The sequence below is a fragment of the Lithobates pipiens genome, unplaced genomic scaffold (genome assembly GCF_037356315.1).
Source record: "Lithobates pipiens isolate NorthernLeopardFrog02 unplaced genomic scaffold, aLitPip1_a1.2 Scaffold_18, whole genome shotgun sequence".
Taxonomy (NCBI): Eukaryota; Metazoa; Chordata; class Amphibia; order Anura; family Ranidae; genus Lithobates; species Lithobates pipiens.
Genome location: NW_027507758.1, coordinates 385750495 through 385777174, shown reverse-complemented (window position 1 = coordinate 385777174; position 26680 = coordinate 385750495). Strand labels below are relative to the sequence as shown.

General features: G+C 45.6%; 1 protein-coding gene across 1 annotated transcript in view; it reads right to left on the bottom strand.

Annotated features, from left to right (window-relative positions):
• The window catches only part of AGPAT5 (1-acylglycerol-3-phosphate O-acyltransferase 5), a 114624-nt gene extending 92855 nt beyond the window's left edge, over nucleotides 1–21769 (bottom strand). Inside the window, exon 1 of the mRNA XM_077487780.1 lies at nucleotides 21311–21769. Within this exon, the coding sequence (XP_077343906.1) occupies nucleotides 21311–21529 (219 nt within the window). The 5' untranslated portion in view covers nucleotides 21530–21769. The remainder of the gene's footprint in view (nucleotides 1–21310) is intronic.
• Between the last annotated feature and the right edge of the window lie 4911 nt (nucleotides 21770–26680).

Here is a 26680-nt window from a genome sequence, read left to right as displayed (position 1 = left end):
AAGGGTATACCGCAAAGACATGACTTAGGAGGTATAATTCTCCATCCCACCTTTTCACCCAAAGAGCTCTTCTAGCAGAATTCATGAGAGCTGCAGATTTTGCAGTTGCCCTTACAGTCTCTACCGCTGCATCCATCAGATAGGCTACCACCTTTCCAATTACCTCCAGGGAATCCATTACCTCCTTTCATTTGGACCCATGGTCTGTCAACTTACTGACCCATGCATCCACATTCCTGGAAACACAGGCGGAAGCCAATGCAGGCCGGCCCCCATAGCTGCTGAAAGGGCGTCCCAGGCCCTGCACAGCAGGGTTTTTGATCTCCTATCCATTTGGTCTGGGATGTTGCCAGAACCTTCAAAGGAGAGGTCAGAGTGCTTGGATACCTGAGCTAGGGAAGCAACCAGCCGCGGTCCCTTAATCACTTCAGCCCTGGAAGGATTTACCCTTTTTTACCAGAGCACTTTTTGTGATTCGGCACTGCGTTGCTTTAACTGACAATTGCGCGGTCATGCGACGTAACTCCCAAAAAAAATTGGCGTCCTTTTTTCCCCACAAATAGAGCGTTCTTTTGGTGGCATTTGAACACCCCTGCATTTTTATTTTTTGCACTATAAAACACTGCTAGAATAAATATCCCCAAAAAAATATAATATAACATAATATAATATAATATATAAAAAAAAAAAAAATCACAATAACCGTTTATTGATTGGTTATCGCAAAAGTTATATAGTGTCTACAAAATAGGGGATAGTTTTATGGTATTTTTATTTATAATTTTTTACTAGTAATGTCGGCGATCAGCGATTTTTATCGTGACTGCAACGTTACGGGGGACACATCGGACAATTTTGACACTTTTTGGGACCATTGGCATTAATACAGAAATCAATGCTATAAAATTGCATTGATTACTGTAAAAATGACACTGGTAGTGAAGGGGTCAAGTGTGTCCTATGGGAGTGTTTCTAACTGTATGGGGGATGGGCTATGTTTGACGTGGACAGTGATCGCTGCTCCCGGTGACAGGGAGCAGACGATCAGTGTCCTGTCATTAGGCAGAAAGGGGAGATGCTGTTTACATCGGTATCTCCCCGTTCTTGAGCTCCGTGACGCGATCGCGGGTATCCCCGCGGCGATAGAGTCCGCGGGTCCCAAGGGCATGGTCACAGAGCTTGCGGCAGGCGCGCGTGCACACACGCTGGGAAATTCAAAGTAATGTACGGGTGCGTTACTTTGCCCAGCCGTGCCATTCTACCGATTATATATATATATATATATACACACACACACCGTCAGTGGTCGGCAAGTGGTTAAAGAACTTTTCCCTCTTCCTCCTCTCTGAAGGGACATCTCCACTTCCACGTCTTGAGCCCAAGTACCTTTCGCTCGGGTTCCTTCCACTCTCAGGATTATATCCTTGAGAGATTGGTGGACCGGAAAGGACTTAGCCTGAGGTCTGCCCAGCTCCCTATACAATCTGTCCTGAGCTGAGACCTGCGTAGATGGCTGTTGAAAATCTTCAGATGCATAGATTGCTCTGGAGGAGGCCCTCCATGTCATCGGCAGAGAAGAGGTGCCTTTCAGGCCAGCTTCTTCGCTCTGATTATCCTGGTCCAGATCCTCCCCCTTCATCTAGAAAGCTCTGGTCTGAGGCCTCTGCCTCCTCCTCAGAGTAATAAGCTACAGGTGCTCCTTGGGACCCCCGTGTTACTCGTCGAGGTTCCCTCTTGAGAGGTGGAGTCCTCTCTACAGGGAGGGGCCTCCGCTTGCCGACTGGTCCCGACTTTAGACTTAAAGTGATTGTATACGTTTTTTTTTTGTTTTTTGTTTTTTTTACTTCTACCTACAGGTAAGCCTATAGGCTTACCTGTAGGTTAAAATTAAAATAAAAAAAAAAAAAAAAAAAAAAAAAAATATTCCTAAACCTGCATTCGCACAGAGGATTTTCGGCTGAAAGCCCGGCAGACGCCAGACTTTGCCGGGAAAGCTCTCTCACACGCATGACGATATCGCGGCTCCAGGCCACTCACAGCGCCGGAGCCGCGATACCCGGAAGACACGCCGAGGGAACATGTCAGCTCCCTCAGCATGGATCGACGGAGATATCAGTGCCTTGTTCTAAGGCAAGTATTTTATAATGATCTAGTATACGGTGCATACTAGCTCATTATGCCTTTTCCCTTGAAGGGTCAGAAAAAAAAAAAAAAAAAAAAAATACATTTCAGCAGGTTTACTCCCGCTTTAAATGACTGGAGAGTTGCTAACATCTCAGATTGCAGAGCAAGGCACTCGTTCATGGCCTGTGCCATTTCCTTGCCCGCCAATTTATAAATGCACTTAAAACAAAAAGGGTTTGGTGTGGTCCTGCGGGAGTTTTTCATTGCAGTACCCACATCATTTTGACCTAGAGGGGCACTTGGACTTGGCTCTACCAGCAGACCCCTGGGCCGGGCATTATATTTCTGTGGAAAAACAAGGAATTATTACCCATTAGACCCTTTAAGGTGTTCTGCGGGGGGGGGGGGGGGGGGAGGACAGAATAGGGCCACCTCTAACCTTACCCCACAACAGCCGGGTAAACTCACCCCCTGCAGCTGCACTCGGCTCGTCCTCTATCCCTCCTAAGCTACTCCGCGGGGAAGTACCGCCTTAGGCGGATTTAGAAGGCACAAGGACCTTGGACCCCCGCTCCCCTGGCCAGAGGGGGGTGTGCAGATCTACTCCACCATCCCATCCACCACTATCAGGTAGAAGGAGAGAGTGGGAATGTGGCCCTGGAGTTCCGGACACACCTTCATTTGTCCAGGGGCCTCCAGCTCTCAGGGGGGACTCTTTTGCACCTGTTGCTCCCCCTGAGTACTCTTTGGGGACAATATCCCCCTGGGAAAGGAAAAAAAGGAAAAGGGAAAGGAAAAAAACCTTACCAGACCCTGCATCCACCACTGATCTGTCTAGGGTCTGATGCCCCAGGCCTCGGTCCGGAGGAAAACAAAAAGGCAGAGCTAGACTTACCGGTAACTCCTTTTCTGAGAGTCTTCTAGGACAGCCCATGAGACTTAGGGCTCCTCCTAATCAGGCAGGAAACACGTTACCCCCACCAGATAAAAGGGCGGTCCTCCAGGCCCCATGTTAGTCTTCTCAAGAACCCCTGGACAACCCTGAAAAACATATGCATAATACACAACTTCAGACAAAACCAGGTGGGAATCCCGCTGTCCTGGAAGACTCTCAGAAAAGGAGTTACCGGTAAGTCTAACTCAGCTTTTCTCCAAGCATCTTCAAGGACAGCCCATGAGACGTGTGAGCCAGAACTTACCAGTTTAGAGAGGGACAACTGCCTGAAGGACCTTACGACTAAACGCCTGCTCCTGAACCGATAGGAGATCCAGGCGATAATGTTTAATGTAGAACGAATAATTGGACCATGTGGCAGCCCTGCAAATTTGTTTAGGTGAGGCACAGCCCTCTCAGCCCAGGATGTAGACAAGGCTCTAGTGGAGTGCGCAGTAACAAAAGGCGGAGGAACCGCCCTAATTTTGTACGTTTCAGAGATAGCTTGCTTTATCCACCTAGCTAATGTGGCTTTAGATGCACTATTTCTCTTGTGTGTTCCTAAAAGAGGACAAACAAGGCATCAGTTTTTCCTAAAGGTCTTGGTGACCTCAAGATAGACGAGGAGAATCGTTCTCACGTCTAAACTTTCTTTCTTGGTCGCCCTGTGCCAAACTACAAAAGGTTGGCAGTACAATGTTCTGGAATCGGTGGAATCTACTGGCCACCTTGGGCAAAAAACCTAGATCAGTTCTCAAAACCACTCGATCCTCAAAATCGTGAGGAAAGGCTCCCTTACTAATAGGGCCTGCAACTCACTTAACCTATGAGCTGAGGTAATAGCTACAAGACAAACAGTTTTTAATGTAAGTAACTTTACTGAAATGTCCTCAAGAGGCTCAAAAAGGAAAAAAGTCAACCAGAGTTTGGAGTACCAGGGACAGGTCCCAAGTTGGACAACTTCTCACCACTACTGGTCTGGCCTGAGAAATTGATTTGAAAAATCTGGCTATAGTGGGATTTTCCAGGAGTGAAAACACAGATATCTACTGCCTGTACCTTTAGGGTACTAATCGAAAGACCTTTGTCGACACTCTTGAAAAAATTCCAAAATTGAAGGAATATAATGAGTTAATCTTTGATTCTCAGATAACCAGGAGTTAAATCTTTTCCAAACCTTGGACTATATGGCTCTAGTGACTGGTTTTCTGCAATTTACCAGAGTCTTGACTACTTTGTCAGAGAATCCCAGGGCGCTCAGTATCTTTTCTTCAAATACCAAGCCGTCAAGTTTAAAGGAAACCACCTGGGGGGTACGACAGTAAGTCTTCTCTCTTCAGAAAACTTAGTGGAGGGCTCTGAGATCAGAGTCTGTAGCAGGGAAAACCATGGCCTCTTGGGCCAGAAAGGGGCAATTAGGATAAGATCTGTTTCTTCTAGAAGAAGCTTCCGGAGGACCTCCAGAATAAGTCCGATTGTCGGGAAGACGTAACAGAGGCCAAATGGCCGCAGATTCGCCAGAGCATCGATCCCCAATGCTTGATCTGCTGGGTTCATGGAAAAGAACCTCTCTGTCTTGCGGCTGTTCTGATTTGCGAGCAAATCCGCTTCGGGATATCCCCATCTGCTGGTGAGATCCGCAAAGACTTCGGGATGAAGGTACCAGTTGTCTCGATCTACCCGGTAGTGGCTGAGATAGGCCTCTTTTACATGACCGATCCGTTCAGGTCCGCCTGTCAGTTTTTTCAGCGGACCTGAATGGATGCTCCATAGAGGTCTATGGAGCATCGGATGTCAGTGGTGACATATCCGCCGACATCCGACCCGCTCCGAAAAAGTGTGACGGAGGAAAAAAAAACTACTTTTCCATCCATCTGCGGATCAGATGACGATGGAGTCTGCGGTCCGCCATCATCCGATCCCCCATAGGGGAGAGCGGCGCTCTGACAGGTCCGTCCCTGCACAGTGTGCAGAGATGGGCCTGTCATCTTCCTGCTCAGCGGGGATCGACGGAGCGGATGTCCATGGGGCGGTTTAAGGACAGATCCGTCCCGTTTAAAAGAGCCCATAATCTGCCAGACAATTTTGTGTCCCCTTCAGGTGCACAGCTGAAATTGAAGCTAGATTCCCTTCTGCCCATGATAAAATCTCTTGGGCAATTGATTGAAGTATCGGGCTCCTTGTGCCTCCGTTTGTTGAGGTACGCGACTGTCCCAATATTGTCTGATAGGATTTGGAGATTGTGACCTTTGATCTCGGTCTGAAATGACTGCAAGGTTCTCTGAACTGCTAGCGGCTCTTTGGATTGGATGAAGCCCTTGCTTCCCCTGAGGACCACTCTCCTTGTGCTACTGCATTGCTGAGGTGGGCGCCCCCCCCCAGGAATTCAAATCCGTAGTGACTCTTCGGGATATAGGAATGGACCATGGGAGACCTCTCATTAGGTGCACCACCACAAGCTCTCTTCTCTTTACCCTGGCGGGTAGCCAGACCCTTGACTCCAGGGACCTTACGTCTCCGTCCCAGTTTCTTAATAGAAACAGTTGTAATGGACGTTAATGAAATATTGCCCATGGTACTGCAGGAAAGCATGAGGTCATCAGACCCACTGCATTCGAAACCTGTCTCAGCGAGACCGATTGGTTTGTCTGTAATGCTGATATAGTCTGGATCATTTTTGTAATCTTCTCCTGTGGAAGAAAAACTTTTTGGTCTATCGAAAGTCATAACGCCGATATGCGACTTTCTGTGCCGGAATGAAGGACGACTTCTCCACGTTTATCAACCAGCCTAGGGACTGCAGGAATCTTGTACAGCCTTGAGATCCACTAACAACTTCTGGTATGACTGCCACCACAAGGAGGTCATCCAGGTAAGGGATAATAGTTATCGCCTTTAACTTTAGCGGAGCCAGAGCCTCCCCCAACACCTTTGTAAAAAATGCGTGGGGCTGAGAACAGACTGAAGGGAAGGGCTCTTAATTGAAAGTGCCGAGTCTCTGTTGCCATCTTTGCTGCTAATCTCAAGAATCTATGGAAGGCTGCATGGATAGGGATGTGAAGGTAGGCATCCCTCAAATCCAAAGTGGCCATGAAGTAGTTTGGGTAGAGCAGGTATTTGATTATGAATACAGTCACCATGCGGAAATGCTTGTATCTGATTGAACAATTTAGAGTCTAGAGGTTCAGGATAAGTCAATACTTTTCTGGCGGCTTTTTGACGTCAGATATATGGGAATAAAACCCCTTGCCCTGATCTGGCCAGGGAACAGGGATAAGGACTTTTTGATTTAACAAGTCTCCAATTTGAAGACCCAGAGCCTTCACTTTCTTTCGCTCTCGAGGAGGAAAGGTGACCAATAACCGCTCCGGAGGTTACTGGCTGTTGGAGTTTTTTTCTCTGGAAATTTCTTTTTCTTATCGGCTGTGCATTTTAGTGCCTCCTGCAGTCCTGGGCCAAAAAGATGATCAGCCATAAGCGAGAGCCCACAAAGGCACAACTTTGAGGCTGAATCACCTGACCAGGTTTTAAGCCATAGGCTTCTCCTGGCCGAATTCACCAAGGCCAAAGTCCTGGCTGTCATTGTTACCAACTCTGCGGAAGAATCAGCCAAAAATCCCACTGCCTGAAAAAGGAGAGGGAAAGACTTCAAAATACGCTCTAGAGGTACCCGCCGACAGATGTGTTTCAATTTGTGTCAACCAAACCTCCAGATTTCTGGCTACACATGTGGAGGCCAGAGCTGGTTTAAGGTTCCCCCAACAGCTGAATCCCATGCTCTGTGGAGAAGGATATGCCCTCTTTTGTCCACCGAGTCCTTAAGCGTGCCCATATCGTCAAAACGCTAGGTCCGAGTTTTTCGAAACATTTGAAAGAGGTGCGTCCAACTTAGGATTTTTTGTTCCATGGCTGCTCTGTGTCCTCATCAAAAGGAAACCTTTTTAGGTTACCAGGAAAGAAAGGTTTTCACTCTGGATTTTCCCACTCCAGTTTGAAAGTATCAATCAAGTAACTATGTACTGGAAAAACGCTAGACTTCTTACGCAAACCCTTATACAGAAGAGCATGTTTAGATAATTGAACCTCCTCCTCTTTCAATTCAAGTGTAGTATAGATAGCCTTTAATAAAGTCCTCAACATCTTCTAAAGATAACAAACCTTGAGCCCCAAGTGTATTCTCTATCCCTGGGCTCTATATCTGACCCTGATTCTTCCGCAGAAGAACGGGTAGATCTGACTTCAGCTTCCAAGTCTTCGCTCTCCACTTGCTGAGGAGTGTCAGCAAGCTCATCTCTAATGGATGTCAGCATCTTCTGACAAGAAGCTACCGGGGCATTCCTTTACTAGGCCTTCTATACAGGTGCGATAAACCGCTTAGCTCTACGAGGAGCTCAATTTGTTTGCGCAAACCACACTTGGTCTCAAAAACAAAATAAATGACCCACAATGAAACCAGCCACCCCGATACTCCGAAACACCACATGCAGGAGGGAGGAAATGTGTCCCCATACACCCACTACTACGGAGAAGGGAGGGGGAGGGAACACTCACAGGGATAGCGAGCGGGTGACAAAACACCCCAGGCTTACCTATGAGGTGATGGGGGAATCGTATCTACTGCCTGTGCAGGTACTGCCGAAGGGTCCATCCTGCCCCACTTTGTTGTCCACAGCCACGCTGCTTTACAAACAAAACACCAGCAGCCAGTGTCCCCTGTTTGCGCTGTTATGAAGACCACAACTGGCGTCTTCCGCACCTGGTGATGACGTCATCTACCCCGGAAGTGATCTCTAGGCATTTCCTGTGGGCCAGCTTGGAGCGCAGTAGCTCCACCCCCTCGAGCTCCACGACTTCCTCTTTCCCTTGCATGTATCAGCCACGCTGTCAGCAGGAAAAGGATATAGCCACTCTGCCTGTAAACTTTAGCGCGTTGCGCCGCGCTTTGGGGAGCAGACATCACCCCAGTCCTGGCCCTCTCCAGGCACTGAAAACTGGGGACAGCAGCACAGCCAACTTCGCCAGCGGAGATGTTGCTTCTGGCAGAGGAGTAAAGGTTAGTGACATGCCCCCAAACAGCCATTTCAGAGCCCCTGCTCATGAGACCTAGGGGACCAGGTTCCAGGAACATTCCTCTGTCCGGAGGAAACACTAATAACTGACATAACTAATAACGGACTAATAACTGGCCTGGAGGACCGCCCTTTTATCTGGTGGGGGCAACGAACTTCCTGTCCTGGTAGGAGGAGCTCTAGGTCTCATGGGCTGTCCTGGAAGACGCGTGGAGAAAAGGATTCCCTGCATCTTGTGGGAAACACAATCAAGAACCGAGGGACATAGAGAACCTTTTAACCACTTAAGCCCCAGACCATTTTGCTGGCTTAAGACAAGAGCACTTTTTGTGATTCGGCACTGTGGCGCTTTGACAATTGCGCGGTCGTGTGATGTGGCTCCCAAACAAAATTGACATCCATTTTTTTCCCACAAATACAGCTTTCTTAGGGTGGTATTTGATCACCTCTGTGGTTTTTATTTTTTGCGCTTAAAAAAATAAATAAAAAAAATACGCATTATTTTTTACTTTTTTGCTATAATAAATATCCTTAAAAAAATATATATAAAAAAAACATTTTTTCCCCTCAGTTTAGGCCGATACGCATTCTTCTACATATTTTTGTTAAAAAAAAAAAAAAAAAAAAAAAAAAAAAAAAAAAAAATGCAATAAGCGATTGATTGGTTGGCGCAAAAGTTATAGCGTTTACAAAATGGGATAGTTTTATAGCATTTTTATTAATTTTTTTTTATTTTTTTTTTACTAGTAATGGTGGCGATCAGCGATTTTTATTGTGACTGACATTATGGCGGACACATCGAACATTTTTGACACATTTTTGGGACCATTATTATTTATACAGCAATCAGTGCTATACAAATGCACTGATTCCTGTGTAAATGACACTAGCAGTGAAGGGGTTACGTGTGTCCTAGGGGTGTGTTTCTAACTGTGGGGGGGGGCGTGGCTGTGATTTACAGATCACTGATCTCTGCTTCAATCACAGGGAGCAGAGATCAGTGTCACTTGTTGCTAGGCAGAACGGGGAGATGCCGTTTACATCAGCATCTCCCCATTCTCCCTCCCTGTAAAACGATCGTGGGTATCCCCACAGCGATCGAGTCGTGGGACCCGCAGTCAGACTCACGGGAGTCCTGACCGGCACACGTACGCGATGGCATGGCAGCAATTTTAAATGGATGTACCTGTACGCCAATTTGCCTGTCCGTGCCATTCTGCCGACATACATCTTCGTGTGCCGGTCGGGAAGTCTTTAAACTCTGTTGATTACGTTTCCTGTCAGGTGAGACCAGTCATCTCTCTCAGGTGTGCCGTCCTGGAAGATGACTGGAGAAATCAGCATTTTTTTTGCTAGAAAATTACTTAGAATCCCCAAACATATTTATGCAGAGGCCCTGGAGAATAAAATGGTTGTGGTTGCAATTTTGTATGTCACACGATAATGGTGCAATAGTTTATCAAATGCTACCTGTAAAAGTGATCAAGAGGCTGTATAGACACTTGGATCATTGTTACAGTGTAAAGAATTGCCTCCTGAGAAAAACAGTACCAGTGCCTCAACCATGATCCCAGTAAAACCATATCAATGCGAGGCCATATAAATAATACGCAAGTCAGACTTGAGGTTAAAGTGGAGCTAATGCTGCATCTGAGCACCGCAAACCAAAAATTACATTTTATTTTAAATATTCAAAAGCAAACTCATCCTTCTATGTCTCCATGCATTATTTTGTTGAGAAATCACTTTGAAAGACACCACCCCAGCATTTTTTGCTGCAACCATGTTTAGTAAGGGCAGATGATTCTTGTATTTCCTTACTGGAATCCATCTGCCCTTAGTTTAGGTACGCAGGCAGGAGGGTGTGTTTAGCAGAGAAAGACCCTCCCACCCCTCCTCCAGACACAAAAAAAATGCCTCTAAAGACGCTTAGGATGTATGACATCAATTTGGCCTAGGCCAGAAATCAGGAAGCAACATAATAAATATAATAAAAAATAAATAAAAAAAACACTACATTTTAAAATAATTAAATGTGACATACCTTCCTATTTACTAATGCTAGAAGCATAAAAGGATTAAAAATAGTTCAAGCTGATTGAGAGAGTTTAGTTCCACTTTAACGAATAAGCAATATATACACATATGCAGGAACAAGGGCAGGGCATGACACCACAAAACTAAAACACATAGTCACTAGTAGCCAACAATAAAAGCAAACCAGTATCCGGCAAACGTTTGCTATATAAAAGTTAATCTTTGTTAGCAGCACAAAGATAAAGAAATGCACACCCAAATAAAACAAGCAAATGAACAGGGACTGCACCCTGAAGAGCTCAGATTGTTATAGGTCAGCAGTCACACAGACATTTGCTTTAAATTTCTAGAAAGTGAATGGAAATGGCAGGATGCCCGAATATAAAAAAAAAATAAAAAAAAATAAAAAGACAGTCAAATCACTAGTACCGATCTGTCTTCTGCCTTGGGATCAAAGAACTACATTTGTTAAAAGTGACCAACTTTACGTATTAAAAATAGGAGGATTCTAATAAAAAATTTATTAAAGCGGAGTCCCCCCCCCCTCCCCCTCCCCAAAACAGCAAAAAAAAATTAAGAAGTCAGCAGCTACACATGCTGAAGCTGCTGACTTTTAATATTAGGACACTTACCTGTCCTGGAATCCAGCGATGTCGGGACCCCAGCCAATGTTTCCATCAGCTCTCGGGTGCCGTCGCCACCATTGCCTGTAAGGGAAACTGGCAGGGAAGCCTTGCAGCTTTACAGCTGGTTCGTTAGTGTGCATGCGCAAACCACATTGAGCATTCTGAATGGCCTAGCAGGGGAGGAAGGAGGGAGGGGGCGGCCAAACCTCCGACTGATCTCGTCACGGCAAGATCTCTCAGAAGTGGGGACGGGTACCTGTCAAATGAAGCAGATACCCCAACATAAATTCATGTGTTGACCCCTAATTGCTCCCTATATATGATGAATTGAAAACACTGAAATATAAATTTACAGTGGGGACGGAAAGTATTCAGACCCCCTTAAATGTTTCACTCTTTGTTATATTGCAGCCATTTGCTAAAATCATTCAAGTTCATTTTTTTCCTCATTAACCACTTAAGCCCCGGACCAATTGTCAGCCTAAGGACCAGAGGACTTTTTACAATTTTGCACTGCGCTGCTTTAACTGGTAATTGCGCGGTCATGCAATGCTGTACCCAAACGAAATTTGTGTCCTTTTCTTCCCACAAATAGAGCTTTCTTTTGATGGTATTTGATTGCCTCTGCGATATTTATTTTTTACGATATAAAAAGGAAAAAAGACTGAAAGTTTTTTTTTTTTAAAGATATTTTCTACTTTTTGTTATAAGAAAAATCGAATAAACTAAATTTTAGTCATACATTTAGGCCAAAATGTATTCAGTAAAAAAAAAAATGTCAATAAGCATATATGTTTATTGGTTTGCGCAAAAGTTATAGCGTCTACAATCTAGAGTACATTTTCTGGAATTTACATACCGTATATACTCGAGTATAAGCCGAGATTTTCAGCCTCTTTTTTGAGGCTGAAAGTGCCCCCCTCGGCTTATACTCGAGTCATCGCTGTCTGCCCGCTCGATCAGCGTGTCGAGCAGACAGACAGCGGCCATTCTATGATTCAAAAGCCGCGCCTCCGGCTCCGCCTTCGCCTGTGATAGGCGGAACACTGAATTTCCCAGCAGCCTGTGTTCCGCCTATCACGGACGTCGTATCATCCTCGTACTACGGACGAGGATGATACGACGTCCGTGATAGGCGGAACACAGGCTGCTGGGAAATTCAGTGTTCCGCCTATCACAGGCGAAGGAGGAGGCGCGGCTTTTGAATTTTACAATGGCCGCCGACGAAGAGGGCACGGGACGGAGGCAAGGCAAGGCACGGCACGGGACGGGACGGGACGGGACGAAGGCAAGGCACGACACGGGACGGAGGCTCGGGACAAAGGCTCGGGACACAGGTAGGCTGGACACACACACACACACACACACACACACACACACACACACACACACGGATGGATGGATGGAGACACACACACACACAGGGATGGATGGATGGATACACACACACACAGGGATGGATGGATGGATGGAGACACACACACACAGGGATGGATGGATGGATGGAGACACACACACACAGGGATGGATGGATGGATGGATGGAGGACACACACACACAGGGATGGATGGATGGATGGAGACACACACACACACAGGGATGGATGGACGGACACACAGGGATGGACGGACACACAGGGATGGACGGACACACACACAGGGATGGACAGGCATGTCTCACCCTCGGCTTATACACGAGTCAATAAGTTTGCCAGTTTTTTTGGGGGTAAATTGGGGGCCTCGGCTTATATTCGGGTCGGCCTATACTCGAGTATATACGGTAGCTTTTAAATTTATGACTGCCTATCTCATTTCTTGAGGTGCTAAAATGGCAGGGCAGTACAAACCCCCCCCCCCCCCCCCCCCAAATGACCCCATTTTGGAAAGTAGACACCCCAAGGAAATTGCTGAGGGGCATGTTCATCCCATTGAATATTTTTTTTTGTCCCAAGTGATTGCATAATGACACAAAAAAAAAAAAGTTTACAAAAAGTTGTCACTAAACGATATATTGCTCACACATGCCATAGTTATATGTGGAATTGCACCCCAAAATATATTCTGCTGCTTCTCCGGAGTACGGGGATACCACATGTGGGACTTTTTGGGAGTCTAGCCACGTACGACCCCCCCCCCCCTCCCCAAATCCAATCACTGCCTTCAGGATTTCTAAGGGTGCAAATTTTTGATTTCACTCCTCACTACCTATCACAGTTTCGAAGGCCATAAAATGCCAAAATAGCACAAAACACCCCAAAATGACCCCATTTCAGAAAGTAGACACCCCAAGCTATTTACTGAGAGGAATGTTGAGTCCATTAAATATTTTATATTTTGCTACAAGTTGCAAGAATATTAATTTTTTTTTTTGCACAAAGTTGTCACTAAATGATATATTGCTCACACATGCTATGGGCATAAGTCAAATTACACCCCAAAATAAATTCTGCTGCTTCTCCTGAGTACGGGGATACCACATGTGGGGGACTTTTTGGGAGCCTAGCCACGTACAGGACCCCGAAAACCAAGCACTGCCTTCAGGATTTAAATATAAAACGCTACAAAAAAAACAAACTGTTAGCGATCGCAGGGATCAGGCCTGACTCTGCGAACGCTGCAGTTATGTGTTTAGTGTTTTGTAAGTGACAGTGATCGATCGATACTGCACTTGGGTGGGCTGGGCGGAGGGGCAAAACGCAGGTGCTAGCAGGTATCTGGGCTGATCCCGCTAACAAATTAATTAATTTGATTGCCTATGTGTACCTACATGTCAGTGTAGTGTTTGGTGCACTTACTATGTGTTCTCCTCGCAGTCCGGTCAAAAAGACCGCCCCGAGGAAAATTACATCACTTCCTCCCTGCCTGTGTTTACACTACACAGGCGGGGGAAGTTTCTCATTCGCCAGGAGCGATCGAGAGGGGATAGCCAGAAACCAACGGCCATCCCCTCATCCCAGATCGCTCCTGAAGTGAAACGGACCGCCGCAGCCAACGGGAGGGGGTCCGATCGGACCCCCACCCGCTGGAAGGCAAGCACATACATGTACGTGCTTGTGCCTGTCGGTTCCATTGTGCCGACGTACATTGCCATGCGGCAGTCCTTAACCACTTCAATACAGGGCACTTTCGCCCCCTTTCTTCCCAGCCCAATTTTCAGCTTTCATCGCTCTCTCAGTGACAATTGCGCAGTCATGCTACACTGTACCCAAAAGAAAATTTTTATCATTTTGCTCGCACATATAGAGCTTTATTTTGGTGGTATTTATTCACGACTCCATTTTTTCTTTTTTGCGATATAAGCGCAAAAAAAGCGGAAATTTGGGAAAAAAAACTATATTTTCTTTTTTCTATTTTAAAAGAAATCCAATAAAATCAAATTTTGTCATAAATTTAAGCCAAAATGTATTCTGCTACATGTTTTTGGTAAAAAAAAATCCGTTAAGTGTATAATAATTGGTTTGTGTGATTACGGACATATGTACGCAAATGATCACGTACATATGTGTGCAGGTGATCACGTACATATGTGTGCAGATAATCATTGGGACATGTGATTTTAGTGGGACATATGTGGGGGACATGTTTTTATTATTAGGGACATGTGTTTTTATTATTTGGGGACATGTGTGTTTTGGGGACATGTGTGGGGACTGTGTTTACACTAGACTGGTGATCAGTGAGTAAAAAGCTGTAAAAAACAGCTCATACTCACTGATCATCAGCCGGCTGCAGCGATCTGCTCTCCTCTCCTCAGCGATGACTTCTGTGTGAGGAGAGGAGGAGCCGATTGCCTAGCAACCGGCTGTTTGTTTACATCACATGACGGCCGTGATTGGACACGGCCGTCATGTGATCAGGAGGGCCAATCACAGAGCCCTCCTGCCGATCTGAGATGCGCCGTGTCCGAGTGACGCAGGCGCATCGGGATCGCGCCGCTGCACGGGCACGCGCGCGATCCCGCTCCTTCTGAAGGACGTTCCTGAACGTCCTATCAGAAGTAGACGGCTCCCACCCGGCCGTATATGTGTATTGGCCGGGTGGGAAGTGGTTAATGTACACACAGCACCCCATATTGACAGAAAAACACAGAATTGTTGACATTTTTGCAGATTTATCTTTTGTACTCTGTGGAGAGGAGTGTGTCTCTTTCCTCCAATCAGCTCTCAGAGCTCTCCTCACCGAGATCTGCAGAGTGTAATTTCATCTCTCCGTCCACTATTTTCTGAACTCTCAGACAAGCTTGAAAATTCAGCACTTTGGGATGTAAAGAAGAGAAAAGACTGCAGATAAAACATGTACAACTTATAGTGTCTTGAAAAAGTATTCATACTCCTGGAAATTTTCCACATTTTATCATGTTACAAGTACAACCAAAAAATGTAAATGTATTTTATTAGGATTGTATGTGATAGACCAACACAAAGTGGTAAATAATTGTAAAAAGGAAGGAAAATTATAAACGGTTTTCAAAATGTTCACGCCTTCAGAAATCACCCAATTAGTAATTAGAGTCCACCTGTGTGTAATTTAATCTCAGAAGAAATGCAGCTTCTCTGTGAAGAGGTTTGTTAGAGCACCTTAGTGAACAAACAGCATCATGAAGGCCAAGGAACACACCAGACAGGTCAGAGATAAAGTTGTGGAGAAGTGTAAAGCAGGGTTAGGTTATAAGAAAAAGCTCAATCTTAACATCTTGAGCACAGTTCAATCCATCATCCAAAAATGGAAAGAGTATGGCAAACCTAACAAGGAATGGCTGTCCACCTAAACTGACAGGCCAGGCAAGGAGAGCATTAATCAGAGAATCATCTTTGGAGCGCTGTATTTCCCGCTCTTAAAGCGCTCCTTCCCATAGAAAACAACGGGACAGCGCTGCAAACCAGAATATTGCAGATAAAACAACAGTAAAGCAACGCCAAATATAGCACCGCTTTACCGCCAGCGCCCACTGCGGCCCAGTGTGAAAGTAGCCTTAGTCGTGCATTCCACAAATCTGGCCTTTATGGAAGAGTGGCAAGAAGAAAGCCGTTGTTGAAAGAAAGCCATAAATTATGTTTGCACTTTGCTAGAAGCCATGTGGGGGACACAGCAAACATGAAGAAGGTGCTCTGGTTAGAGGAGTTCAAAATTTTACTTTTTGACCTAAAAGCAAAACGCTATGTGTGGCGGAAAACAACCACGGCACATCACCCCGAACACACAATCCCCACCGTGGTGGTGGCAGCATCATGTTGTAGGGATACTTTTCTTCAGCAGGGACAGGGAAGCCAGTCAGAGTTGATGGGAAGATGGATGCAGCCAAAATACAGGGCAATAAGGAAACCTGTTAGAGCCTACAAAAGACTTGAGACTGGGGTGTAGGATCGCCTTCCAGCAGGACAACGACCCTAAACATACAGGCAGAGCTACAATGGAATGGTTTAGATTAAAGCATATTCATGTTAGAAAGGATCTAGGTCTGGACTTTGACTGGGCCGATCGAGTTCCTACCTTCCTTTTTTATTCTGTATTTTATACCATTTAATATAAACAAATATAATTCAATTGCATGTGCATCAGTACAACATAAAACTGGTTGGTTCTATTTTAAGTAGGTATACAAAATCTTTAAAGTCACCATTCTTATTTTATAGATTTCTAATGAAAGTATAGACTTTGATTTCCATTGTCCTAGTAACGCAACCAAAAAAATAAACATAAAAAAACAAAACACAAAAATGCAAAAGCCCCTATTCCCCCCTCTACTAGCACACAGCCATATTCCGACAGGACCAAAAAATAGTCAAAAGTATCTACAAAGTATTGACTCAGGGGGGCTGAATACAAATGCACGCCACGCTTTTCACATATTTGTAAACAAATTTGAAAACCATTTATCATTTTCCTTCCACTTCACAATTATGTTCCACTTTGTGTTGGTCTATCACATAAAAATCCCAATAAAATACATTTATGTTTTTGGCTGTAACATGACAAAATGTAGAAAATGTCAAGAGGTATGAATACTTTTTCAAGGCACTGTATGTATTAGGATCAGTTTCCTCTCTTTGTATCACTGACTGACTGTAGGTTACATCCCTTGTGCCGTTTTTTTTTGGGGGGGGGGGGGGGGGGGGGAATTTTTACCGAATGCAGGTAGCAGAGCTTTTGCTATTATTCTGCAACCCCGATGCTGGACCTTCTAGTCTCAGTTGCATGCAACCGCTATACGCACCCCTTCTTTCCTCCTGCTCAATCACTGAGCATTTTGTATTATGTGAACCCATTCACAAAATACAGTCTTCTCTGAATGGACAGCATAGGATAGGTGCTGGCAGAGCTACTGCTAAGTAAGAAAGCAGTCTCTCCTGTCAGAGCGCCAGGAATATAGCTATACTCCTAGGCCTCAGTATAACTATCTGGACTTAAAGTGGTAGTGAAATCATTATATTTAAAATCCGCTGACAGACAGGGTTTTTATAACAGAAGAGACCCTAGTGGTCTCTTCTATTATAAACGTCACCCCTGCCTGTCAGCGAGTAATGCGATAGGAGTTGCACATGCGTGGCTCAGACCACATTTTCGGCCCACTCGGTGTGAAGCTGCGATGCAACTTCCACGTGCATGCGTGGGAGTGACGTAGCTGCAGCCCAGCCATTCAAGTAGCTGAGGATACAAAACCTGGAAGGAACGTCGGGCAAAGACAAAAGCGCTGGTGGAGCTGCGACAGAGCTGCGTGGGAGAGCTCAGTTTACAGGCAAATCTTTCAGAATGTGCTAGTATACAGTGGATATTAGTACACTATAACTTAAACCTGCAGAGGAGCAGATTTTTTTATGTAACGAGATAAATTTAATACCACTTTAACCCATAGTAAGCCAGCACATATTAGAAAGAGGCTGAATTCCTGGAGTTCGGCTTTAAGGGCCAGTTCCCACCATAGAAATGCAGTCTGGATGCATTCCAGATGCTTTTCTGCATGCACGTTTTTAATGCATTTTGGAGGCGTTCCAGTGCATCCCCCCCCCTTTTTTTCTTAACCTTAAATAAGAGCGTGTGTGTTTTGATGCATTTTACAACACTCCAGGAAAAATGCAGAATGTTCTACTTTTTTTTCCTGGAACTGCAAGCACTGGTGTGAAGTATGCCATTGGAAAACATATAACATATTTTCCATGTTTTGAGGTAGAAAAAAAAGGCACTGGACTGCATGTGATATGAACTGGCTCTTAAGCAGCATTAAACCCAAAAACAAATGTAATATATTGCAGCTTATCAATCATTAGATGTGGTGGTTGCAATTTTTTTTTAAACCAGAGGTTAGTGCAATCTCAAAGTAGAACTATAGGCAAAAAACATTTGGTTTTCATTTTGGATAGAACATGGGAGGGTTATAACCCTTGTCATGCGATTTTTTTTTTCGCCACCTGTGTCCCATTGCTGAGCTTTCCCTTCACTTCCGGTCTCTTAGCCAAACAGGAAATGGGAAGAACTACTTGCAAATTATGGGGAATTCCTTGGGGACCCCCAGGTCACCAGAACAAGTGTCCCCATTGGAAGATATCCGCTCTATTACTTTTCTGGGTACAAAATTTGGGATTTTCTTTAAGGCTGGGCTCACACTATTGTGAATCGGATGTGGGTTCCCCGCATCCAATTCGTAATAGCAGGAGATTTTGACTGGCTCTCTATTAGGGGTGCAACAGATCAAAAAACTCAGATTGGATCGTTCCTCGGATCAAAGAGTCAAGGATCGGATCATTTTTCGGATCAGCAAACAATTATTGAATTTGCAAAAACCTGTGAAAATTCCACCACCAATCCCCACTGTAATATCCACGTCATCTCCCCCACTGTAATATTGGCTGAATATGGCTGGGTACTGCGGGGTGTTGGCAGAGTATAATGGCGGGGTGTTGGCAGAGTAGGAAGGATGGCTGTGACTGCAATTATCACAGAGCAGTGCTGTGGGCACTACAGATCCAGCCCACAGCGCTGCTGCCATCTGATCTCTCCCCTCCACTGTACAGATCTGTACACAGAGGGGAGAGAGGAACCGGCATCACCACGGTTTGTTTACAAGTGATCACTCCGTCATTTGACAGAGCGATCACATTGCAAAGGCCGATGGGTGCACCAAGATGGCAGCCGCGCTGGAGCTAGGCTGAAGCTGTGGCTTTTCCTAAGGCCGATCCGAACAGGGCGACCCATTCGGATCACGGTTTGGTGATGAACCGTTGCACCCCTACTCTCTGTGGAGCTGGTTCACACATTTCCGCTGCGGCCCTGTGCGTCTTTTGGTCCATTTCAGCCAAAAATTTCGGGCTGACAACGGACCTGACCACCAGACCTCTGCTGTGAGCCGCATGCGAAGATAGTGTGAACCCAGCCTTACTTTCAATAATAATGGTAAACAGGACCAATAGAGAGGGCGAGTCTCCTTAACAGGGGTACAGACCGCAATAAAAACTGTCAGGCGTTCGAATCCATCTCTACTCTAATGAAAAGGAAGGAAAAAGAAAAGAAAAAAAAAAAGGAAGGAAAGGGAAAAGAAAAAAAAAGGAAGGAAAGGGAAAAGAAAAAAAAAGGAAGGAAAAAAGAAAAAAAAAGGAAGGAAAAAAGAAAAAAAAAGGAAGGAAAAAAGAAAAAAAAAAGGAAGGAAAAAAGAAAAAAAAAGGAAGGAAAAAAGAAAAAAAAAAGGAAGGAAAAAAGAAAAAAAAAGGAAGGAAAAAAGAAAAAAAAAAGGAAGGAAAAAAGAAAAAAAAAGGAAGGAAAAAAGAAAAAAAAAGGAAGGAAAAAAGAAAAAAAAAGGAAGGAAAAAAGAAAAAAAAAGGAAGGAAAAAAGAAAAAAAAAGGAAGGAAAAAAGAAAAAAAAAGGAAGGAAAAAAGAAAAAAAAAGGAAGGAAAAAAGAAAAAAAAAGGAAGGAAAAAAGAAAAAAAAAGGAAGGAAAAAAGAAAAAAAAAGGAAGGAAAAAAGAAAAAAAAAGGAAGGAAAAAAGAAAAAAAAAGGAAGGAAAAAAGAAAAAAAAAGGAAGGAAAAAAGAAAAAAAAAGGAAGGAAAAAAGAAAAAAAAGGAAGGAAAAAAGAAAAAAAGGAAGGAAAAAAGAAAAAAAGGAAGGAAAAGGAAAAGAAAAAAAAAAGGAAGGAAAAGGAAAAGAAAAAAAAAGGAAGGAAAAGAAAAAAAAAGGAAGGAAAAGAAAAGAAAAAAAAAAAAAAGAAGTTTTGTCTTTAGTTATACTTGAAGCTCAATATACACATTACAATTGAACTGTAAAATAAGTTTTATTACTATGAGGACTTAAATGGAGTCTGGTTCCTAAACTACCCAATCAGTTTGAATCCAATCAAGCAGGTGCTTGCACTACACACTTTCTGGTAGATTTAAATCCTCATTCATTTCCATGTGGGTGGTAAAAGTAGGCATCTAAGCCACAGTTTTACAGCTGCAACCCCCTACCCAGACTACCATCTATACAACATCATGCTCTGGGCTGTACACAACCTGCAGCCGTGATGCTTTGAGGCCATTAGAAACCAATGGCATCCGGTGAGCAGTACTGCTGCCAAACGCAAACACAATTTAAGAATGCACAAGGTTGCACTGTGGCAATTTGACCTTCTCAGGGTTAAAACAGGAACCTACAGCTGCCCTCTGAAAAGCAATTCACTGCAGACCACATTTAAAGGAGGTGGCAAGGGCTACCACCTGTCTGAAGCCTAAAGCTGGGTATACACTAATACTGTGCAATCTCCATACAATGTTATTTAGATTTACCATAGCTAAAAGGACAGGCTTAAAGTGGAAATCCATGCAAAATCTAAATTCCGTGCATCTAGACACCAGGGATCTAACACTAAGATCTCTATCCCTGTAAAGAAAAAAAAACGAGTATACAAACCTTTTTTAGAAGCCGATCTGACCGGATTCCACGCTAAGCCGCGTCTTCTCTGAGCAGAGGAGATGGAGGACAATGGATGCCTTACTGTAACTCTATGGGTGATGTCACTTCCCATTCGTTTTATATTGTAAAGCGTTGTGTAAACTGTTGGCACTATATAAACCCTGTATAATAATAATAATAATGTCACAGCCGCTGTTCTCCGTGTCCTCTGCAGAGCTTCCGACGCTGGAGATCGGGTCAGATTGGCTTCCAAAAAGAAGGTATGTATGCTCATCTTTTCTTAGTGTTAGATCCCTGGTGTCTATAGATGCACAGATTTTAGGATTTTGCATGGACTTTCACTTTAAACAATCTTTTCCGGGTCCTGTCACGACATAGCAGACGGTAGATCTAAAAGAGATTGTACAATCAGATTGTATAGTGTATGGTCAGCTTAAAAGTAGATTGTTGAGAATACTCTTTGTATAGGATAAAGGAGGATAGGGAATGAAAGGTTATAGATGCGATGAGTGTGTCCCCCATTCAGTGGTGAAGGTGAGTGCAGGCAGTGGTGACAGATAACAGACATGGTGATGGTCACAACCCGGAAGTAGTCATGTTCTACACACACGTGCCCCCTTCCCCCCAGACAGAGCCTGACCTGCACCCCGGTGTAGTGCTGGAAGAAGAAGAGCACCATGCTCTGGTAGACGGTGTAGAGCCGGTCGTCCCCTCTCCTGTACACTCTCTCCGGTAGCAGGACGCTCAGGGCCTTCCAGCAGCCCCAGGCCAGCAGATAGGTAGGCGCCGTGCCCAGCATGAGGGCGGCAGGCAGCATATAGCGCAGGGAGTAGGTGTGTAGCACGGCGGAGAGCAGCATGGTGGAGACCCGCTCATTCACTGCCAGGTGAGAGGAGAACAGCACACACTGCACCTACTGATACCCGGCAACACGTGAGAGGGGCGTGGGCGGGGCGAGCCTGACACATGGGGCACAATGGACAGCTGCATGGAGGAGAATGGCTGCGGTGACATCGCTCACATGTCTGCACATAGCAATGACAGCTGACTACATGCCCCGGATCAAGAGCCTTTCAGTGCCTTCTCTACCCACTGCAGACAGGGAACACAATCTACCAGGCACAGGCAACTCGGACGTCACTAGGAAGAGCAGGAGGCGTGTCGCCATCTTTGTACCTGGCAAGGAACTTTTCAGAAAAGTCTGAAGGGAGAGTATAAGAGTTAAACAGGGACTGCTACTTGTTACCCGTCACACAGGGACATTACACATGATTGCTTGTTCTGTTCTATTGATCTATACCTGCTGCATCCTCCAACAGCCACTGTTGCACAATTAAAGCAGAAGTAAAGCCATCCATTTAAAGGGGATGTAAAAGTACAAATATTTTAGCGTATATATATATATATATATATATATATTTATGCTGTAAATATCTGTGATCTATATTTATTTTCCCGTTTTATACTTACCTCATTTCTGCACTTCTGCCTTTATAGTCCCTTTACAACGTCCAGGTCTTGTAGCGGAGTCCCTTTACAACGTCGTCCCTTTACAACGCCCGGGTCTTGTAGCGGAGTCCCTTTACAACGCCCGGGTCTTGTAGCGGAGTCCCTTTACAACGCCCGGGTCTTGTAGCGGAGTCCCTTTACAACGCCCGGGTCTTGTAGCGGAGTCCCTTTACAACGCCCGGGTCTTGTAGCGGAGTCCCTTTACAACCTCCGGGTCTTGTAGCGGAGTCCCTTTACAACCTCCGGGTCTTGTAGCGGAGTCCCTTTACAACCTCCGGGTCTTGTAGCGGAGTCCCTTTACAACCTCCGGGTCTTGTAGCGGAGTCCCTTTACAACCTCCGGGTCTTGTAGCGGAGTCCCTTTACAACCTCCGGGTCTTGTAGCGGTGTCCCTTTACAACCTCCGGGTCTTGTAGCGGAGTCCCTTTACAGCCTCCGGGTCTTGTAGCGGAGTCCCTTTACAACCTCCGGGTCTTGTAGCGGAGTCCCTTTACAACCTCCGGGTCTTGTAGCGGAGTCCCTTTACAGCCTCCGGGTCTTGTAGCGGAGTCCCTTTACAACCTCCGGGTCTTGTAGCGGAGTCCCTTTACAACCTCCGGGTCTTGTAGCGGAGTCCCTTTACAACCTCCGGGTCTTGTAGCGGAGTCCCTTTACAACCTCCGGGTCTTGTAGCGGAGTCCCTTTACAACCTCCGGGTCTTGTAGCGGAGTCCCTTTACAACCTCCGGGTCTTGTAGCGGAGTCCCTTTACAACCTCCGGGTCTTGTAGCGGAGTCCCTTTACAACCTCCGGGTCTTGTAGCGGAGTCCCTTTACAACCTCCGGGTCTTGTAGCGGAGTCCCTTTACAACCTCCGGGTCTTGTAGCGGAGTCCCTTTACAACCTCCGGGTCTTGTAGCGGAGTCCCTTTACAACCTCCGGGTCTTGTAGCGGAGTCCCTTTACAACCTCCGGGTCTTGTAGCGGAGTCCCTTTACAACCTCCGGGTCTTGTAGCGGAGTCCCTTTACAACCTCCGGGTCTTGTAGCGGAGTCCCTTTACAACCTCCGGGTCTTGTAGCGGAGTCCCTTTACAACCTCCGGGTCTTGTAGCAGAGTCCTTTTACAACCTCCGGGTCTTGTAGCGGAGTCCTTTTACAACCTCCGGGTCTTGTAGCGGAGTCCCTTTACAACCTCCGGGTCTAGTAGCGGAGTCCCTTTACAACTTCCGGATCTTGTAGCGTAGTCCCTTTACAACTTCCGGGTCTTTTAGCGCGCTCTCTGCCACTACGTCAGATGTGATTGTAAACTACGATTCCCTTCATGCTTAGCGGTATCACGCATGCGCATTGCCACCTTTTCCCTGGCTGCTTGAACATGAACGAGCATTGTTCTCTTTCAAGGCGGGGCTGCGGTGATGAGCTCCTGATTTGATTGGCCTGAGCTATAGCGTCTTACATGACCACGGCTAGCGTGCGTGTGAGAGCAGACAGTGTCTCCCTGTAGGGATGTAGTTCCAGGGGAGGGAGCATGCACACACGGTACACCCCCGTCAGAACGGCTCTGCAGAAAGGGCAACCATCTGGCAGAAGTATAGCAAGTGGGGGAAACAAACCCCCCCCCCCCCAAAAAATAAAAAAATGAAGGAAAAGGTAAGTGAAAACACACTACATTACCTAAAAAGAGCAAGAAAAAGGTTTAGTATCACTTTAACCTTTTCAAAAAGGTTACTTTTCCAGCACGTGCTGAGAATGTAACACTCCCATTGGTTGTGCTCTCAATCAGACTGTTAAACCATCCAAAGGCTGGTGTCATAACTGATCACATAAAGCTTCCTTGGCTGAAAACGATAGGAGGGTTTACTTCCACTTTAAAGTGGAACTAAACACTCCCGCACAGCCAACAAAAGCTGCCATCCTAGCCTCTGTTTGATCTGCTGCAAATGTGATCAGTTAGCACACCAGCCGTTTGACGACTTGACAGTTCAGTCGAGAGTAAGGATGAGCTCCAGCGCTTTCGCACAGCCCACATGCAGAGACCACCAGGAAGTCGGCGCTGCGCTAATCACAGGCAGTGAGACATTGTTCCGATGCACGACTGCAGAGATTGGGAAATGTCTCACTGCCTGTGATTAGTGCAGAGCAGTGCCAACTTCCTGGCGGGCTCTGTACGTGGCCTGTGCGAACGCACCGGAGCTCGTCCTTAGTCGAGAACACAAGCAACTGTAAAGGCCCATACACACGATATGAAAGTTGGAAAGTAAGATTTCGTCCGACGAATGATCTTCTGATTTTCGGATCGTTAGTATCGGACTTTCGACAACCCATTCCGTCATATAACGGCAACCCAGAAATTGAGCCTCACTGTTCCGCTGTCATTTGACAGTGTGCTGGCGGCAAGCAGTTAATTAGTATGGTTGCTCAGAAACTAAAGAATACATACAAAAATAATTCAACACATGACTTCACTTCTGAAGTTGTATTCTGTCTTACAAAAATTTTCGTATTGTGAGTAACTTCTTCCCTTTCGACATGAGACTAGCATGCCACAAAAAATGGAACGAACAGTCTTCCGAAAATCTGATCATGTGTATGGGGCTTTACCGTTCTTATTCACAGCATGCCTTGAATGAAACAGTTTTAGGCAACCGTTAAATCGACAAGTTTCATTTCGCTGCCAAAGCTGTTTTTTGTATACGTTTAAAAAATAATTTTATATCTGAAGATTACCCAAAACCCCCAAACATATTTTTCTGAAAGCAGACACCCTAGAGAATAAAATAGTGGTAATTCCATTTTTTTTTTTATGTTACACGATCTTACCACAAAGATCTAGGAAACAACATTTTTGTAAAAAACACACACAAATGCAATAAACTGTTTTTGGTAAAATATAAAAGACAAGGTTGCACAGAGTAAATAGATACCCAACATGTCAAACTTTAAATTTGTGTGCGCCTGTGAAATGGTGACGGACTTCAGTATCCTATATGTTCTATCGGCAACTCTTCAAAAGCCCCCTATACATCATTGAGCTAGAATTGTTGCTCTCACTCCGGCATGCACAGCGATATGTAACGTGTATTGCAAGTAATGTTTTCACATGTAGGCGCCCCCGACGCATGTGTTTTCGTGCGTATTTGTGGGGGTAGGGGGCCTAAAAAAAAAATTGGGGGGGGGGGCAGGGGTTTATGTGCTTGGGGGTAACTTTATTTTTTTTCTTAGGTTTTTGTTTCATAACATAGGGGCCAAAAAATCCCCCATGTAATGGTTTTTTGGTGACAAGTTATTTTTAATGAGACATGCGGTGTCTCCTCTGGGCTACACTGAATGTGACAAGTGACACATCACTTTCTGTCACAGAAAGAAGGGGAGGAGAGCGGACATGTGTCCACTCTTCTCCACCCGCTGGCCCGGAATTCATGGCAGGGGGCACAAGGGGTTGCCGTTACCAGGGGTGTGTGGAAGAAATTGGGTGGCAGCACAGCAACCTAAATGCTTCCATCTGTCAATTTTACACAAAATCCTGGTGGCTGCAACCATGATGATCCGACTTGTGGAGCAACTTGTGCTCTTAGGATCTTGAAGGCAATTCCCATGGCAAAATGAATTTTTTTTTTCGTAAGGTCCCCCCCCCAAGATCCATACGAGGCCCTTTGGGTCTCGTATGGATCATGAAAGGGAACCCCATGCTAAAATGGAAAAAAAAATGTTGTAAAGTCCCCCCAAGACCATACAGACCCTTTGGTTTGGTATGCATTTTGAGGGGATCGCCCACGCCAAAAATCATGACGTGGGGTCCTCCCTAAAATCCATACCAGACCCCTATTTGAGAATGCAGCCCGGCAGATCAGGAAAGGGGGGGATGAGTGAGTGCCCCCCCCCGCTCCTGGACCATACCAGGCCACACTCCCTCAACATGGGGTTGGTACTTTGAGGCGGGGGGGGGGCTCTGCGCCCCCCACCTCAAAGCACCTTGTCCCTATGTGACGTCACCGCCCCATCATGCCCCCAGGCAGTGATGTCTCCAGATGGCCATGCCCCATGGCTATATAAGTAATGGCACATGCCGTTACTTACATCGGGAGAAGACATCAGGAGGAAGAAGAACCAGAGGAAGAAAGCAGTGGAGGCAGAAGAACAAGAGGGAGAAGACATCAGTTAAGGAGGGAGAAGGACCGGGGGGAAGAAGACATCACCAGAGAGAGGAGAAGACACATTGGAGCTGCTTTAACCAGTTCCCGACCAGCGCACGCGATGTACGTTGGCAGAATGGCACGGGCAGGCATATTGGCGTACAGGTACGTCCAATCTTTAATGCCGCCTGCCATCGCGAACGCACCGCCGGCGGCGCGCTCGCATGCTGGTCGGGACCCCCGTGAGTCCGGTCGCGGGTCCCGCGGACTCGATCGCTGCGGGCATACCCGCGATCATCTCACGGGGTAGCTGAATGGAGAGATGCCGTTGTAAACAGCATCTCCCCGTTCTGCCTAGAAACTAGTGACGCTGATCTCTGCTCCATGTGATT